Raw genomic sequence first — 15,883 nt, 5'->3', positions numbered from 1 at the left:
GATTGGCTGACAAAAACATGTTGCCAGTGTCGGGGGAACGTATGTACCTGTAACAAGGCTGATTAGAACATTCGTTCAGTGCTGGCTTCCCTCCATAGTCAGGCTAACGAGGACACAGTCATGTCATCTCCTAATTGCTGTTTAATCAGGACTCTCCAGGTGTGCAGTGTACAGAATCCTACCCCCCCCCTCCTTAATAATGCCCCCTTTTGGAAGTGTTTCTCATTCAGTACTCACAAGCTAGAAGACAAGTCCTGGCCATCAGGAGCCTCGTGTATGTGGCAGAGTAAAACAGATTTGGAAATCAATAAAGTTGTGGCTGTGTAATTTTTGGAACAAATATTGAAGTTTGTCATTGATCTTTTTTTCAAGATTTAATCAACAAATGTGTTGGGGAAAACAGCACCTGCCAGGCCTGAATAAGGACTATTTCCCTGACAACTATCCACCTCAGTTTTTCATTGTTCCATGTTCTCTTGTCGATCGAATTAACAAATCAAACAAATATTCAGATTTACCATTTCCTCAAATTTTGTAACTACTTCCGCCCGTCTGATCCAATAGATCCAATGACCGACAAAGATGCATGTCGTGTTTTACAACACATTTATATGCCATTGTCCTCTGAATCATGGCTTTAGATGCAGGCCTGTCTTCCAAGAATGCCCAGAAGTGGTATAATTGCCGTAGTTACGAGCTTGATCTGTCTTTAGAACCAACTGTCTGTTGAAGCGTGCTGTCCGTAGTTAAATGAACACAAACCCTTCAGAGAAAGCCACATTAAGTCACACAGGCACTGCTATGTGGAATGGTGGACAAACACAACGTGTAACGTACAACTCCCAACGTCCTTCCTGGTCCTGAATGTCTGATCAGTGCGTGGATAATGCTGGCTAGGGATGACGTTAGAGCTGCATGTTTTCATTCTGCATCAGCGTTAGACCATAATAAACATTTATTTTTCCTTACTTTATATATTGACTATAATAAATATTTATTTTACCATACTTCATATATTGACTATGATAAATGTATATTTAACAATACTTTATATTGACCAAGATAAATGTTTATTTTATCATACTTTATGTATTGACTATAATAAACGTTTATTTTGCCATACTTTATATCTTGACTATAATAGGGTTTATTGGGGAACTTGAAAGAAAAGACTAAAAGAGGTGGTTAAAGTTAAGTAGCTTCTGGTGTTCTGGACAGACAGTATTAAGCTGGCCGTTTTATACTATTTGTAAGAAGTTATAGCCCTCCTGGAGTTGAGCTGCCATGCTATGCCGAATGAACTATAGTAAACTGCAAGAATTGGCTGGTCATTGACTTCTTGTCATAAGTCTATTTTCCTGACTGTAAAGTATATGTTTTTAAAACTTAAATTGGAATGAGTCGCCAGACAGTAAATGTAAGTTATTGAATACTTTGTTTCAGACTCGTGAAGATCCGAGTTAGAATAGGTCCTCAGCAACCCATACTATGCCTTTGTAGGAGGCGACTAATGGGGTCAGGTGGTCATATTCGCTGACTTGGTTGATGCATGTCATCGTATCTCAATTGCGTGGATCGATGCTCATATCAATCACTGGATTGTTTGGTCCAGACTCGACTATTTACAGACCACCGTCATATAGCTAGAATATTGCTGAGTGTGGTGTTAAACAACAAAGAGAAAAATCACGCTGCAATATTCCAGGTAATGGTGGCCTGTAAATTATCAACCGGACTATAGCAAACTATATTCTGTGGGTAAACCAGCGTTGAATGTAAGAAGTGTATGAATATGTTGTGTTTGTTGTTGCAGTGAGGACGGCAGGATGGACTACATGCACGAAGACCCGTACAGCGGCCACTACAACTCCAGTCCGGGAATGGGCTACGGAGGCGGGAACTATGGCAACCCCAACATGTCGTACGACCGAGAACACTCCCCACATGGCTCCCACGTGTCTCTGCAGAGTGCTGGCAGCAACCGGGGCCGCCAGACTAAAGTAGGTCCAGTATGTCGACAGTGTGTGACAGTGCACAGTGTGACAGTGCTCAACTGATTGATACGTCTGTAGATTATTGTTTGATGAAAGTGGTGTGAAGGTTTGTTTCCTGTGTTATTCCTGTTATGATGCCAGATAATGGTTTCTCCAGGACTGCTTGAGATCTCACTTTTATCATCCCAACCTGGCGCGTGAACTAGAGGGACTAGTTGTTTTCCCCAAATCTAGTTATGTCACTATGTGGATTGGTTGGTTTAACCTCTGGTGTTTTCTGCTTTATCAACTTGGGTTGATATGTTTGACATCGAAATAAAGTCAGGTGATATTCTCCGACTGCCATGAAGGGCGGTCGGGTAGCCTAGTGGTTAAAGCATTCGCTCATCATGCTGAAGACCCTGGTTCGATTCCCCACATGGGTACAATGTGTGAATCCCATTTCTGGTGTACCTCACCATGATATAGTTAGAATATTGCCAGACGCATTGTAAAACAATACTCTCTCGCTCTGTGTGCAGGTGCCGACTGTGTCCCGTATCATCGCCAGTGAGGAGTTGGGTCCCCGCGGATCACTCAGCTCCCTGCCCCAGGAACAGCAGAACGGCAACTATGCCACGTACCAGTCCATCAGCCGCCACGGAGACGGGATCCGCGGCTCACCGCTCCCGAGGTCAGCATCCCCGCAAGGCCTTGACCCTAGGTTTTCGTCCAGTCATCTTCCTGAACACTTCCCCTCCGCACCTGCTCACTACGGCAGTTCGCCGCGGGGCAGTGTATCACGATATAGCAACGACTCACCAAATATTGATACTTACGATGGCTATGTGCAAAGGTATATAATCTGCTTGCTTCATACTAATCTTCACTGTTGATATGTTTGAACTGTCAATGAAACCGTAATTTGTAAACAAGAAAATGCATGTCAATATGCATTGTGATTTCAAACTGGTTCCAATATTTTTTAATGTACTAAAATATATACTGAAACACTTTGAAGATGCATATTCAATTTGTAGTATTGTCAAAATGGCAACAAATCAAATGAAGTTGTTCTGTTTATTGAGAAATGAAATGTCATCATTCAGATTCAAATCTCATTCGATTTGTTTCGAGCTGGCACCAAGATTTATGTGATGCCTGATGATGTGTTTTCATTGTGTGATGTATGATTTACACTTATCAACAGTGAATTCCTGGAATTGATTAAACGATAATATTTTCTGAATATTTATGTATAATTAAAGGTTTCTAAAACCGGACAAAACCATTTATCAAAAAGTGACAATACATTTGTTGTAAATTTCCAATTTCTTTCAATAATTGAACCTATTGGATCAGTAGGTTATTGAAGCAACTGGTTTAGCAGGTACATGGCCAACCATGTGACATGGGTCATGTGATGTGGGTCATGTGACGTGGTCACGTGACCTGACAGACCATGACTGTAACCTCAGCTTCTGCTGGTGAGGTCTTTCTCTCTTCTTGCTCTCTAGTTATCCTGCTCATCGACACATATGAAGGGGCATCATTATATACTAACACAACACACATTCCGTACTAACACAACACACATTCCGTACTAACGCAACACACATTCCGTACTAACACAACACACATTCCGTACTAACAGAACACACATTCCGTACTAACACAACACACATTCCGTACTAACACAACACACATTCCATACTAACAGAACACACATTCCGTACCAACACAACACACAGTCCGTACTAACACAACACACATTCCGTACTAACACAACACACAGTCCGTACTAACACAACACACATTCCGTACTAACACAACACACATTCCGTACTAACACAACACACATTTCTTACTAACACAACACACATTCCGTACTAACACAACACACATTCCGTACTAACACAACACACATTCCGTACTAACAGAACACACAGTCCGTACTAACACAACACACGTTCCGTACTAACACAACACACGTTCCGTACTAACACAACACACGTGTCGTACTAACAGAACACACATTCCGTACTAACACAACACACATTCCGTACTAACACAACACACGTGTCGTACTAACACAACCCATCTCACTCACTCTAACATTAAGCTGACATACTCAACCCATCTCACTCACTCTAACATAAAGGTGACATGCCATGACACAAGCAGTACTCAACCCATCTCACTCACTCTAACATTAAGCTGACATGCCATGACACAAGCAGTACTCGACCCATCTCACTCACTCTAACATAAAGGTGACATGCCATGACACAAGCAGTACTCGACCCATCTCACTCACTCTAACATAAAGGTGACATGCCATGACACAAGCAGTACTCAACCCATCTCACTCACTCTAACATTAAGGTTACATGCCATGACACAAGCAGTACTCAACCCATCTCACTCACTCTAACATGGGACACTGACTCACCACATCGCTGTCTATATATATAGCTTTTACTAGATCATTATTGCTGTCCTAGATTCCTTAATTTGAGCTGTTATTAATAGAGCAGTGTTTTATAGAGCTTTCTCAAGCAGTGTTTAATAGAGCTTCCTCAAGCAGTGTTTTATAGAGCTTCCTCAAGCAGTGTTGTGGTACCTTCTCGTTATTATATGGGATTTTAGGACAAGGCACTTTGGCCGAAGTTTGGAATTGAAGAAGATTAGACTATGTGTTGAAGAATCTTAGAAAATGTGAGAGAGGAATAATTTTTAATTTGTTTGTGAAAAAATCCCATGTAATAAAAATATTTTGCATACCCGATATTTTTTATAATAACATTGCTTATGGATATGTTGCTAATCAAATGTGAAATGAAAATATAAATATTGTTTCTGATAATTTATTCACTACAGGTACACCAGATGACAGGGTATTGAAGTTGTGTTAAATGTTATGATAATTATTCACCTCACCTTAATCATCCAAATATTCTTGAAAGAGTAAGCTAAATAACAGTTTTTAAAAAGTAATAATTAGTGATTATCAACATCTTTGAGAGATTACTACAGATTTTTGTAAAGATATTATGGATAAGAATGTTTTATCATTTGCATTTAAACAAGATGTCAGTATATTGTTGTTTTTCATATAGTACTTGATTTGTATTGAGGAGTATGTTGACCTCATGTGTATGACCTCATGCTGACCTCATGTCTTGACCTTATGCTGACCCTGTGTGTTGACCTCATCCATCGTGTTTCAGAGATCAGTACCCAGGCAGTAGAGGTAGTTACAACACGCCATCGGAGTTGGGCGCCCCTTACCGAGGCGGACAACCGACCTACGGGGATTACGATGACCGATACCCCGAACCACCCCTTCCATCAGACCCTTACAGGGAGATTCCGTTAGACGATTCCCAGCACCAGGCCTTGCCTCACGGTGACCCCTACAATGGAGGTCATCCAGACGAAATCAACAGATCATACGGAGATCCCCAGTACCGAGATCAGCCTTATGATGATGATGGTTACCGAGGACCTCCGCGCTATGATGAACACGATGCCTCTCGAGACGCTGATCCTCATTATGGAGGTCACCCCGACGACTCATTCAGAGGGCCCACCGAGGTACCGGGATACCGGAACAGTTACCAGGATCCTCCATACGACTCCTACGGGTCTCGACCGGGAGAAGATTATGGACATCTTCCCGAAACAGGAAATGAGCCTCAATATGGAGGCAGCTATCAAGGTCATCCAGATGACCCAAATACTGACCCCAATGACCCTCGGTTTAGGGAGAACTACCAGAACAATCCCGAGGATCCGTATGGAGATCGGCATGAAAACCCCTATGGGGGTTCGATAGGACCTCAAGGGGATGTGGATGACCCCCGATACCGGAATAGTTACCAAGGTCATCCAGATGACCCCTATGCTGATAGACCCGGTGACGATCCTGATTTGATCCGACGTATGCAAGGGTTGCCTCCCTTGAGGAAAGACCCGTTTGCCGATGATCCCTTCCAGGAGACTCGGAATGGAAGTTATCCCGGGCTCCGGCCCGGCGAGGAGGATCCGTACAACCGCGGACCGTCTCCGTCACAAGGTGAGGCCCTGCAGTAGCGGCTGGTTGCATGCGTTTGTATTCAGTATACTTTGTGTTGAGCTTTGTCTATTAGACACTCCATATCCATGCTTGTGGATTTTGCCAAGGTGTTAGACACTGCATCATCGGGGCAGCTGCATCTTCATGTTGAGCCCCAGACACGATTCAGACTTGAAGTGGTAAACACAGAATTGAGGATATAGTCTTTGGACCTGTGGAGATACGGGGTAGAATAGATCTTCAGCAACCCATGCTTGCCGTAAATGGTGAATATGCTTGTTGTAAGAGGCAGCTAACAGGATGTGGTGGCAGGATCGCTAACTTGGTTGATGCTTGTCATCGTATCCCAATTGCGTGGATTAATGCTCATGATGTCAATCACTTGATTGTCTGGTCCAGACTTGATTATTTACAGACCGCCTTCATATAGCTGGAATATTGCTGAGTGTGGCGTTAAACAACAAACAAACAAACAAACAAAACAAACATGCTCATGGGATTCAGCCCAGAGTTCATGGGATTCAGCCCCTTAAAAACATGTGGCATTGGAGTTTCATCAATCTGGGTGAGAGCGAGACATGCATATTGCATTGTTGACAGTTGTCCGAGTCAGTGTTGTCATTTAGAAAAACTGTTTGAAGCATGACGCTGGATGATGTGCATGAACCAGCATGTTACGTCATTAACAATGCTGAGTTTGCAAGATATGTAGATAGAAAGTTTTGTTTTCTCAATACTTATTTTACTTTTGCCTTACTACCTTCCTTTGTTTCTCATTTTTGCTCTGACTTTATATCCTAAAATGTGTTCCCATCGTTTCCATGGAAACTCTTTAGTAAGTAGCCCTACCTGTCCACCAACATAGAGAACCAAGTCCACCAATCCTGCCCAGCCCATAATGCTCACTAGGGAAGTTGGGGTTCTATTCCCAACATGGGTACAGTGAGCGATGACACACATTCTTGTTCCCCCCTCCAGAATCATTACAGTGAATATGGCTTACTTGTTCTTTTGAAGAAGCTAAACTTTCGACATGGAAATCAGAATTTTGTTAGTACATGATAACTTCCCCCACAACATCCAGGTCTTCAACACGGCTGGCTGCATGTATTGACAGTTGTGATCCAACCCCCACAACATCCAGGTCTTTAACACATGTATTGACAGTTGTGATCCAACCCCCACAACATCCAGGTCTTAAACACGGCTGGCTGCATGTATTGACAGTTGCGATCCAACCCCCACAACATCCAGGTCTTTAACACGGCTGGCTACATGTATTGACAGTTGTGATCCAACCCCCACAACATCCAGGTCTTAAACACGGCTGGCTGCATGTATTGACAGTTGTGATCCAACCCCACAACATCCAGGTCTTAAACACGGCTGGCTGCATGTATTGACAGTTGTGATCCAACCCCCACAACATCCAGGTCTTTAACACGGCTGGCTACATGTATTGACAGTTGTGATCCAACCCCCACAACATCCAGGTCTTTAACATGGCTGGCTACATGTATTGACAGTTGTGATCCAACCCCCACAACATCCAGGTCTTTAACACGGCTGGCTACATGTATTGACAGTTGTGATCCAACCCCCACAACATCCAGGTCTTAAACACGGCTGGCTGCATGTATTGACAGTTGTGATCCAACCCCCACAACATCCAGGTCTTAAACACGGCTGGCTACATGTATTGACAGTTGTGATCCAACCCCACAACATCCAGGTCTTTAACATGGCTGGCTACATGTATTGACAGTTGTGATCCAACCCCCACAACATCCAGGTCTTTAACACGGCTGGCTACATGTATTGACAGTTGTGATCCAAATACTTGACTAGCTAGGCCTAAATAATTCTAGGACCGGGACCCTCTCCATACGAGGATCGTGGGCCCCCCTTCCGAGATGAGTCTTACGATGACCGTGACGGCGGGCAGCCACCGTACGACTCCAGTGCTCCTCCACACTACGACTACAGCGACAGCCACGACTATCCCGACAAAACACCCCAGCCCTATTATCCAGAAGAAGATGTCCACAGAACTGAGGCTCCTGTTGCTTCAGCGCCACCTGTGAATGATTATAACTCTGAAGGGCGGAGAACTCCGACAGATAATCGGTCTGGATGTAAGTGAAATACAGGATACTTTCTCGACAAGTACAAAGCCCACGATGTCACAAGCAAATCTTTACGACTCATGTGATGAAGTTTTCCATGCAGTGACCTCCTTGTAGGACTGATCAAAGAACCTGAACTCGGCTTTCTTATTCTAGTTCTTATTTTACTTGTGGCATGAGATTTGTGCAGTGGTTGTGGCATGGTTTGTTTGACTGTTGTTTAGTTTGTTCAGTTCCAATAATGGTGTTTAGCGCTCAGTACTTGGTGCCTGTGATTGGATTGATTAATTTTATCATTTTTAAGAGAAAGAAGATTGTTGTTGTGAGGTGTGGGACCAGTCATTTATTACAGGGGTGGGTGGGTCAGAGGGAGTCAGGGAAGGGTCACAAAACATCTCACAGTCTACAAACATACACACATTTGGGGAAGGCCATGAAAAAAATGGACATTTTAAAAAGTGCTTTTGCATTTTTGCTTTTCAGGTAGGGTCATGAAAATAAGTGACAGACACTAGGAAAGGGTTGTTATATTCCGTACATTAGTGCATAAAAAAACCTTGATACCCCCTCCCAATGAAATAAATGACCGGTCCCTTAATTACATTTTAAGGTCTGTTTATATGTAAGTTTTTTTAGAAGTTACTAGCGGGGTAGAATAGGTCTTCAGCAACCCTTGCATTATAACAGGCGACTGGGCTTGTTGTAAGAAGCGACTAACAGGATTGGGTGGTCAGGCTCGCTGACTTTGTTGATGCATGTCATCATATCCTTTTTGTGTGGATCGATGCTCATGATATCAATCACTGGATTGTCTGGTCCATTATTCGATTATTTACAGATCGTCGTCATATTGTTTGAATATTGCTGAATGCAGCGTTAATAAAAAACAAACAAGCAAGAAAACAAACAAATCTTAGAAATTTCATGTTATGCAATATTTTTTAGTGAAAGACCATTTTTAATTTGTATTAGTGCTGAGTCATATCAGTGTTGGTAAAGTTCTTACTCTAGTTTGACATTTTGCCAGCATTCCGGTGGCGCAACCCTGACCTACAGGAAGTGATAGACTACTTGGGTCACCGTGACAACGATATCAAAGTCCATGCAGCCGCCTATCTCCAGCATCTCACCTTCATGGATGATGGAATCAAAGCAAAAACAAGGTGTGTAGTCGCTTCATCGGCATCAAGATTGACAGTGGTCTGCATGTCTCTATGCAGAGTTACATCCCTTAGGCATGGATGGATCTGCCAAACATGGGTTTGAATGGGTGGTGGGTTTGTCAGCTACATTCCCATGCTCAAGGGTTTATATCAGAGTTGTAAGCAAGAAGACCTTCGTCAATTTTAGGATCACTTCAGTTGGCCCATGGCCAGTTAAAATTATGAAAGGCTTGCTGAAACATAGATGTCCCATCTGTTTTCACAAAATTACACCCCTTCTCTATGTATGTTTAATTTTATTTATTTTGATTGGAGAATGCTTGTGAATCATGTTATTTCAATGGGAAAATATACAGTGGGGATGAGGCTGTGTGATGAGGCTGTGGGATGAGGCTGTGGGATGAGGCTGTGTGATGAGGCTGTGTGATGAGGCTGTGTGATGAGGCTGTGAGAACCGGCAGCCATTTATAAATATACATTGGGGATGAGGCTGTGTGATGAGGCTGTGTGATGAGGCTGTGTGATGAGGCTGTGGGATGAGGCTGTGTGATGAGGCTGTGTGATGAGGCTGTGGGATGAGGCTGTGGGATGAGGCTGAGGCTGTGTGATGAGGCTGTGTGATGAGGCTGAGGCTGTGTGATGAGGCTGTGTGATGAGGCTGTGTGATGAGGCTGTGGGATGAGGCTGAGTGATGAGGCTGTGTGATGAGGCTGTGTGATGAGGCTGTGTGATGAGGCTGTGTGATGAGGCTGTGGGATGAGGCTGAGGGATGAGGCTGTGGGATGAGGCTGTGGGATGAGGCTGTGTGATGAGGCTGTGAGAACCGGCAGCCATTTATAAATATACAGTGGGGATGAGGCTGTGTGATGAGGCTGTGGGAAGTGGCTGTGTGATGAGGCTGTGTGATGAGGCTGTGGGATGAGGCTGTGTGATGAGGCTGTGGGATGAGGCTGTGGGATGAGGCTGTGGGATGAGGCTGTGAGAACCGGCAGCCATTTTGTAATGTTCTATACAAAAACAACATCTCTATTTGATCGTAAAATTGCCACGAAATGATGCATGTCATCATATCCCAGTTGGTGTATCGATGCTCATGATGTCAGTCACTGGATTGTCTGGTCCAGACTTGATTATTTACAGACTGCTTTCAAATAGCTGGAATGTTGTTGAGTGCGGCGTAATCAACAAAAATATTTATCGTTTGAACATGGTCAGGGCACAGTTTATCAACCAGGATCGGCTGTTCTTGAATATGATACTTGGACTGTCACACTTTGTGGGTTCACCACAGTGGTGAGTGTCAAGTTGCTGACAGAAGATGACAAGACAGGTCATGTTTGACAGGGCACTGGGGTTAGGTGGTTTGGTGGTGAAAGTGTTTGCTTCACAAAACGTTCTCCATAAAACAGAGTGCCTCCGTGGTCTAGTGGTAGAGTGTCCGCCGGGAGAGCGGAAGGTCCGGGGTTCGATCCCTGGCCGCGTCATACCAAAAGACGTTAAAAGATGGTACTTGTTGTTACCCTGTCTGGCGCTCGGCATTAAGGGGCTAAAACAAGGACTGGTCGGCTCGGAGTCAATATACTGTGTCTGAGTTGGGTATTCATGTTAAACTGCGGCATGGTATCTCAGTGAGCTAGCACTATAAATCGGCATCCGTCTGGACTAGTACAAGCAGCCACACACATACGTGCATGCACGTCGCTATATCAGTGCAATAAACTTGGACGCGACGTTAAAACCAATTTCACCTCACTTCACCTCTCCATAAAACATCACTCACAACAATGATTTATATGTTGACGCTGATGTTTACAGTGATGATGATGTTGATGATGTTGTTGACAGAGGCCTTGATGGAATCCGTCCCCTGATCCAGCTGCTGAGCAATGACTTCCCCGAGGTCCACAAGGCAGCGTGTGGAGCCCTGCAGAACCTGTCCTACGGCCGGACCAACGATGAGAACAAGGTGGGTGTTCATGGAATAGATCCAGGTGATCTCATAATGGAGCTTGATGTCAATGTAATGTATCCTTGTGTGGACATGTTTGATCTGTGTGTCCACGTAATTGATCCGGGTGTCCACGTCATGGATCCGGTTGTCCACGTCATGGATCCGGGTGTCCACGTCATGGATCCGGGTGTCCTCATAATGGAACCGGGTGTCCACGTGATGGATCCGGGTGTCCACGTGATGGATCCGGGTGTCCACGTCATGGATCCGGTTGTCCACGTGATGGATCCGGGTGTCCACGTGATGGATCCGGTTGTCCACGTGATGGATCCGGGTGTCCACGTGATGGATCCGGGTGTCCACGTGATGGATCCGGGTGTCCACGTGATGGATCCGGGTGTCCACGTGATGGATACGGGTGTCCTCGTGATGGATCCTGGTGTCCACGTCATGGATACGGGTGTCCACGTAATGGAGCTTTCAATCATATGAATCTGAAGACCCAGGTCTGATTCCCCTCACAGGTAGACAGGAAACATCCTTGGTATCCATTGTGAAATACAGCTGAAATATTGCTTCGAGTTACTGAGATTGTTTGACTGTTATTTGTCGGTATCTGATTGAACCTCGGACTTGTGACAGTATATGACTTCTGGCGGATTAGATGAAGTTGTCCACATGCCTGTCTTCTTGTCTAAGAGGATAATTCCTAATTAATAATCTGATTCCACACAAACTTGTAGACTCTGACTTATTTCCTTATCATTATGGCCTTAAGCCAGGTATCAGTCCAGCCCTCATGTCCTTGTTCTGCCCTCATGTCCTTGTTCTGCCCTCATGTCCTTGTTCTGCCCCTCATGTCCTTGTTCTGCCCCTCATGTCCTTGTTCTGCCCTCATGTCCTTGTTCTGCCCCTCGTGTCCTTGTTCTGCCCCTCATGTCCTTGTTCTGCCCTCATGTCCTTGTTCTGCCCCTCATGTCCTTGTTCTGCCCCTCGTGTCCTTGTTCTGCCCTCATGTCTTGTTCTGCCCCTCATGTCCTTGTTCTGCCCCTCGTGTCCTTGTTCTGCCCCTCGTGTCCTTGTTCTGCCCCCATGTCCTTGTTCTGCCCCTCATGTCCTTGTTCTGCCCCTCATGTCCTTGTTCTGCCCCTCGTGTCCTTGTTCTGCCCCTCATGTCCTTGTTCTGCCCCTCATTCCTTGTTCTGCCCCTCATGTCCTTGTTCTGCCCCTCATGTCCTTGTTCTGCCCCTCGTGTCCTTGTTCTGCCCCTCGTGTCCTTGTTCTGCCCCTCATGTCTTGTTCTGCCCCTCGTGTCCTTGTTCTGCCCCTCGTGTCCTTGTTCTGCCCCTCGTGTCCTTGTTCTGCCCCTCGTGTCCTTGTTCTGCCCCTCATGTCCTTGTTCTGCCCCTCATGTCCTTGTTCTGCCCCTCATGTCCTTGTTCTGCCCCTCGTGTCCTTGTTCTGCCCCTCATGTCCTTGTTCTGCCCCACAGAAAGCAATCCGTAACGAGGGCGGCATCCCGGAACTCATCCGACTCCTGCGGAAGTCTCACGAAGACGATGTGCGGGAGTCTGTCACGGGCGTGTTGTGGAACCTCTCGTCATGTGAGGTAAGGTCATCATGTCAAGGTCACTCTGTAAATGTACTTGTTGAGAAAATATCAGTTGAATGAATTACAATTACAATCTTCAGTAATGAAGCTGGTTGTGCTCAAATGACAGTTTAAGACAATAGAGTTTGGGTGATCCACTGACAGTTTAAGACAGTGGAGTTTGGGTGATCCACTGACAGTTTAAGACAGTGGAGTTTGGGTGATCCACTGACAGTTTAAGACAGTGGAGTTTGGGTGATCCACTGACAGTTTAAGACAATGGAGTTTTGGTGATCCACTGACAGTTTAAGACAATGGAGTTTGGGTGATCCACTGACAGTTTAAGACAGTAGAGTTTGGGTGATCCACTGACAGTTTAAGACAGTAGAGTTTGGGTGATCCACTGACAGTTTAAGACAGTAGAGTTTGGGTGATCCACTGACAGTTTAGGACAATAGAGTTTGGGTGATCCACTGACAGTTTAAGACAATAGAGTTTGGGTGATCCACTGACAGTTTAAGACAATAGAGTTTGGGTGATCCACTGACAGTTTAAGACAGTAGAGTTTGGGTGATCCACTGACAGTTTAAGACAATGGAGTTTGGGTGATCCACTGACAGTTTAAGACAATGGAGTTTGGGTGATCCACTGACAGTTTAAGACAGTGGAGATTGGGTGATCCACTGACAGTTTAAGACAATGGAGTTTGGGTGATCCACTGACAGTTTAAGACAGTGGAGTTTGGGTGATCCACTGACAGTTTAAGACAATAGAGTTTGGGTGATCCACTGACAGTTTAAGACAATAGAGTTTGGGTGATCCACTGACAGTTTAAGACAATAGAGTTTGGGTGATCCACTGACAGTTTAAGACAATAGAGTTTGGGTGATCCACTGACAGTTTAAGACAATGGAGTTTGGGTGATCCACTGACAGTTTAAGACAGTAGAGTTTGGGTGATCCACTGACAGTTTAAGACAATTCATCTCATGTACCTCAGTCTGTTTGTTGTCTTGTTTCAGGAGCTAAAGAAGCCTATAATCGATGATGGTTTAGCAGTAATTGTGAATGTAGTTATAATTCCACACTCGGGGATGGACCGGACGGGGGCAACGCCGTACCGGGACCACGAACCCTGGACCACAACGTTCCGGAACGCCACGGGGGTGCTTCGGTAAGACATACACATCTGGGGCCTCACGGGGCGGGGGCCTGTGTTAGAATAGGTCCCTCTACTACAGGATTGCTGTCCTGCTTCTGAGAGGGGTGGAATAGCCGAGTAGTTAACAAACGCCTATTGCCTTCATGCAAAGTGAAGTTGTTGAGCAGGTCGAGGGGGATATTTTGTTAGGGTACAAATGTTCGTGATGACGTGTGAGAGTCTGGTCCATCTTGACATGATGTCTGATTTGTCCAGGAACGTCAGCTCAGCTGGGTTTGATGCCAGGAAGAAAATCCGAGAGTGTCGCGGCCTCGTCAAGGCGCTGATCCACACCCTGAAGATCGCAACAGAAGGAGATATGGACAATAAGCCTGTGGAGAACGTTGTCTGTATTCTCAGGAATCTCTCATACAGGATCCAAGAAATTGAAGATCCTGACTTCTACAAGAAGAGGACGTTACCACGGAACCGAGCTCCGCCAGAGAAAGGTACATGCAGATTGAGATACCTGATGGGGGGTGAGGTAGCCTAGTAGTTAAGGCATTTGCTTGTCGTGCCGAAGACCCGGTTTTGATTCCCTACATGGATACAATGTGTGAAGCCCATTTCTGGTGTTCCCCGCCATGATATTGCTGAAATATTGCTAAAAGCGGCGTAAAACCATACACACTCACTCATTAACCTGATGCCCCATGGAGATTCTTGGTTACAATTGGTCTGCGGCAACCTTTGCTGTCGTAAGTTGGTTACCTAATGAATTGCATGTCATCGTAACCCGATAACTCGATGGAGTGGTTCGATGCTCATGATATCAATCACTGGATTGTCTTTTCCAGATTCTATGTATTTTATGTCTGAGTGCAGTGTTAAGCAACAAGCACACAATCATTAAGGTAGCATGTAAGTGTGGCCGTACTCACTCACTCTCTGAGCCCCTCATTGACCTTGACCTTGACCTTGTGAAGCAGGTGACAGTACGGGATGCTTCGGTGGCGGAGGCAAGAACAAGAAAGGTGTACAGAAGAAGGGAGGAAATGAACCCAACAGTCCGAATCAAAAGTAAGTACTCCCACACATCCACAGTGCCTTCAGTAACATTATCAGGTGTCAGGGATGTTCACATTTATCAGACCCGTGAAGATCCGGGGTAGAATAGGTCTTCAGCAACCCATGCTTGCCGTAAAGGGCTACTATGCCTACTGACGCGATCGGGCTTGCTGTTAAGCAACAAACAAAGACAATTAATTATTTGTTTGTTCATTTGAATTTGAATCTTTGCTCTTATGATTTTGATCTTAAAATATTTGTTTCATTCTTGATGCCACCAAAATGTTTTATGTGGATGGGTTTATCAATATCAGGGATCAGTCCATATTTCCTGGTTCAGTTTATCAATATCAGGGATCTGTACAGTTTACGTGACTCATGCAGGAGACATGTAGATAATGTTGGTGTCACAGTAGTTCCGGCAGCCTCCATGTAGTGGTGTAGTGTAGTGTAGTGGTGTAGTGGTGTAGTGTAGTGTAGTGTAGTGGTGTAGTGTAGTGGTGTAGTGGTGTAGTGGAGTGGTGGAGTGTAGTGGTGTAGTGGTGTGGTGTAGTGGTGTGGTGTAGTGGAGCGGTGTAGTGGAGCGGTGTGGTGTAGTGGTGTGGTGTGGTTGAGCGGTGTAGTGGAGCGGTGTAGTGGAGCGGTGTAGTGGTGTAGTGTAGTGGAGTGTAGTGGTGTAGTGTAGTGGAGCGGTGTAGTGGAGCGGTGTAGTGGAGCGGTGTAGTGGTGTAGTGTAGTGGTGTAGTGTAGTGGTGTAGTGTAGTGGAGCGGTGTAGTGGAGCGGTGTAGTGGT

The 15,883-nt window shown here is 45.1% G+C and overlaps 1 protein-coding gene across 16 annotated transcripts in view; it reads left to right on the top strand.

The window, feature by feature from the left end:
- Positions 1-15,883, top strand: part of LOC124116842 (armadillo repeat protein deleted in velo-cardio-facial syndrome homolog) — a 121,628-nt gene that overhangs the window by 86,912 nt on the left and 18,833 nt on the right. For 14 of the 16 annotated variants that reach the window (XM_048385676.1, XM_048385679.1, XM_048385678.1 and 11 more), the window contains 10 exons: positions 1,814-2,000; positions 2,516-2,667; positions 5,204-6,051; positions 7,920-8,186; positions 9,205-9,340; positions 11,186-11,306; positions 12,784-12,900; positions 13,904-14,055; positions 14,299-14,531; positions 15,009-15,102. In XM_048385676.1, the coding sequence (XP_048241633.1) occupies positions 1,814-2,000; positions 2,516-2,667; positions 5,204-6,051; positions 7,920-8,186; positions 9,205-9,340; positions 11,186-11,306; positions 12,784-12,900; positions 13,904-14,055; positions 14,299-14,531; positions 15,009-15,102 (2,307 nt within the window). The remainder of the gene's footprint in view (positions 1-1,813; positions 2,001-2,515; positions 2,668-5,203; positions 6,052-7,919; positions 8,187-9,204; positions 9,341-11,185; positions 11,307-12,783; positions 12,901-13,903; positions 14,056-14,298; positions 14,532-15,008; positions 15,103-15,883) is intronic. The other 2 variants (XM_048385675.1, XM_048385681.1) reach the window with 2 other exon arrangements.

Source organism: Haliotis rufescens, unplaced genomic scaffold (assembly GCF_023055435.1).
Source record: "Haliotis rufescens isolate VD_foot unplaced genomic scaffold, xgHalRufe1.0.p SCAF_6, whole genome shotgun sequence".
Taxonomy (NCBI): domain Eukaryota; kingdom Metazoa; phylum Mollusca; class Gastropoda; order Lepetellida; family Haliotidae; genus Haliotis; species Haliotis rufescens.
This window is presented reverse-complemented; position numbering and strand designations above follow the sequence as displayed.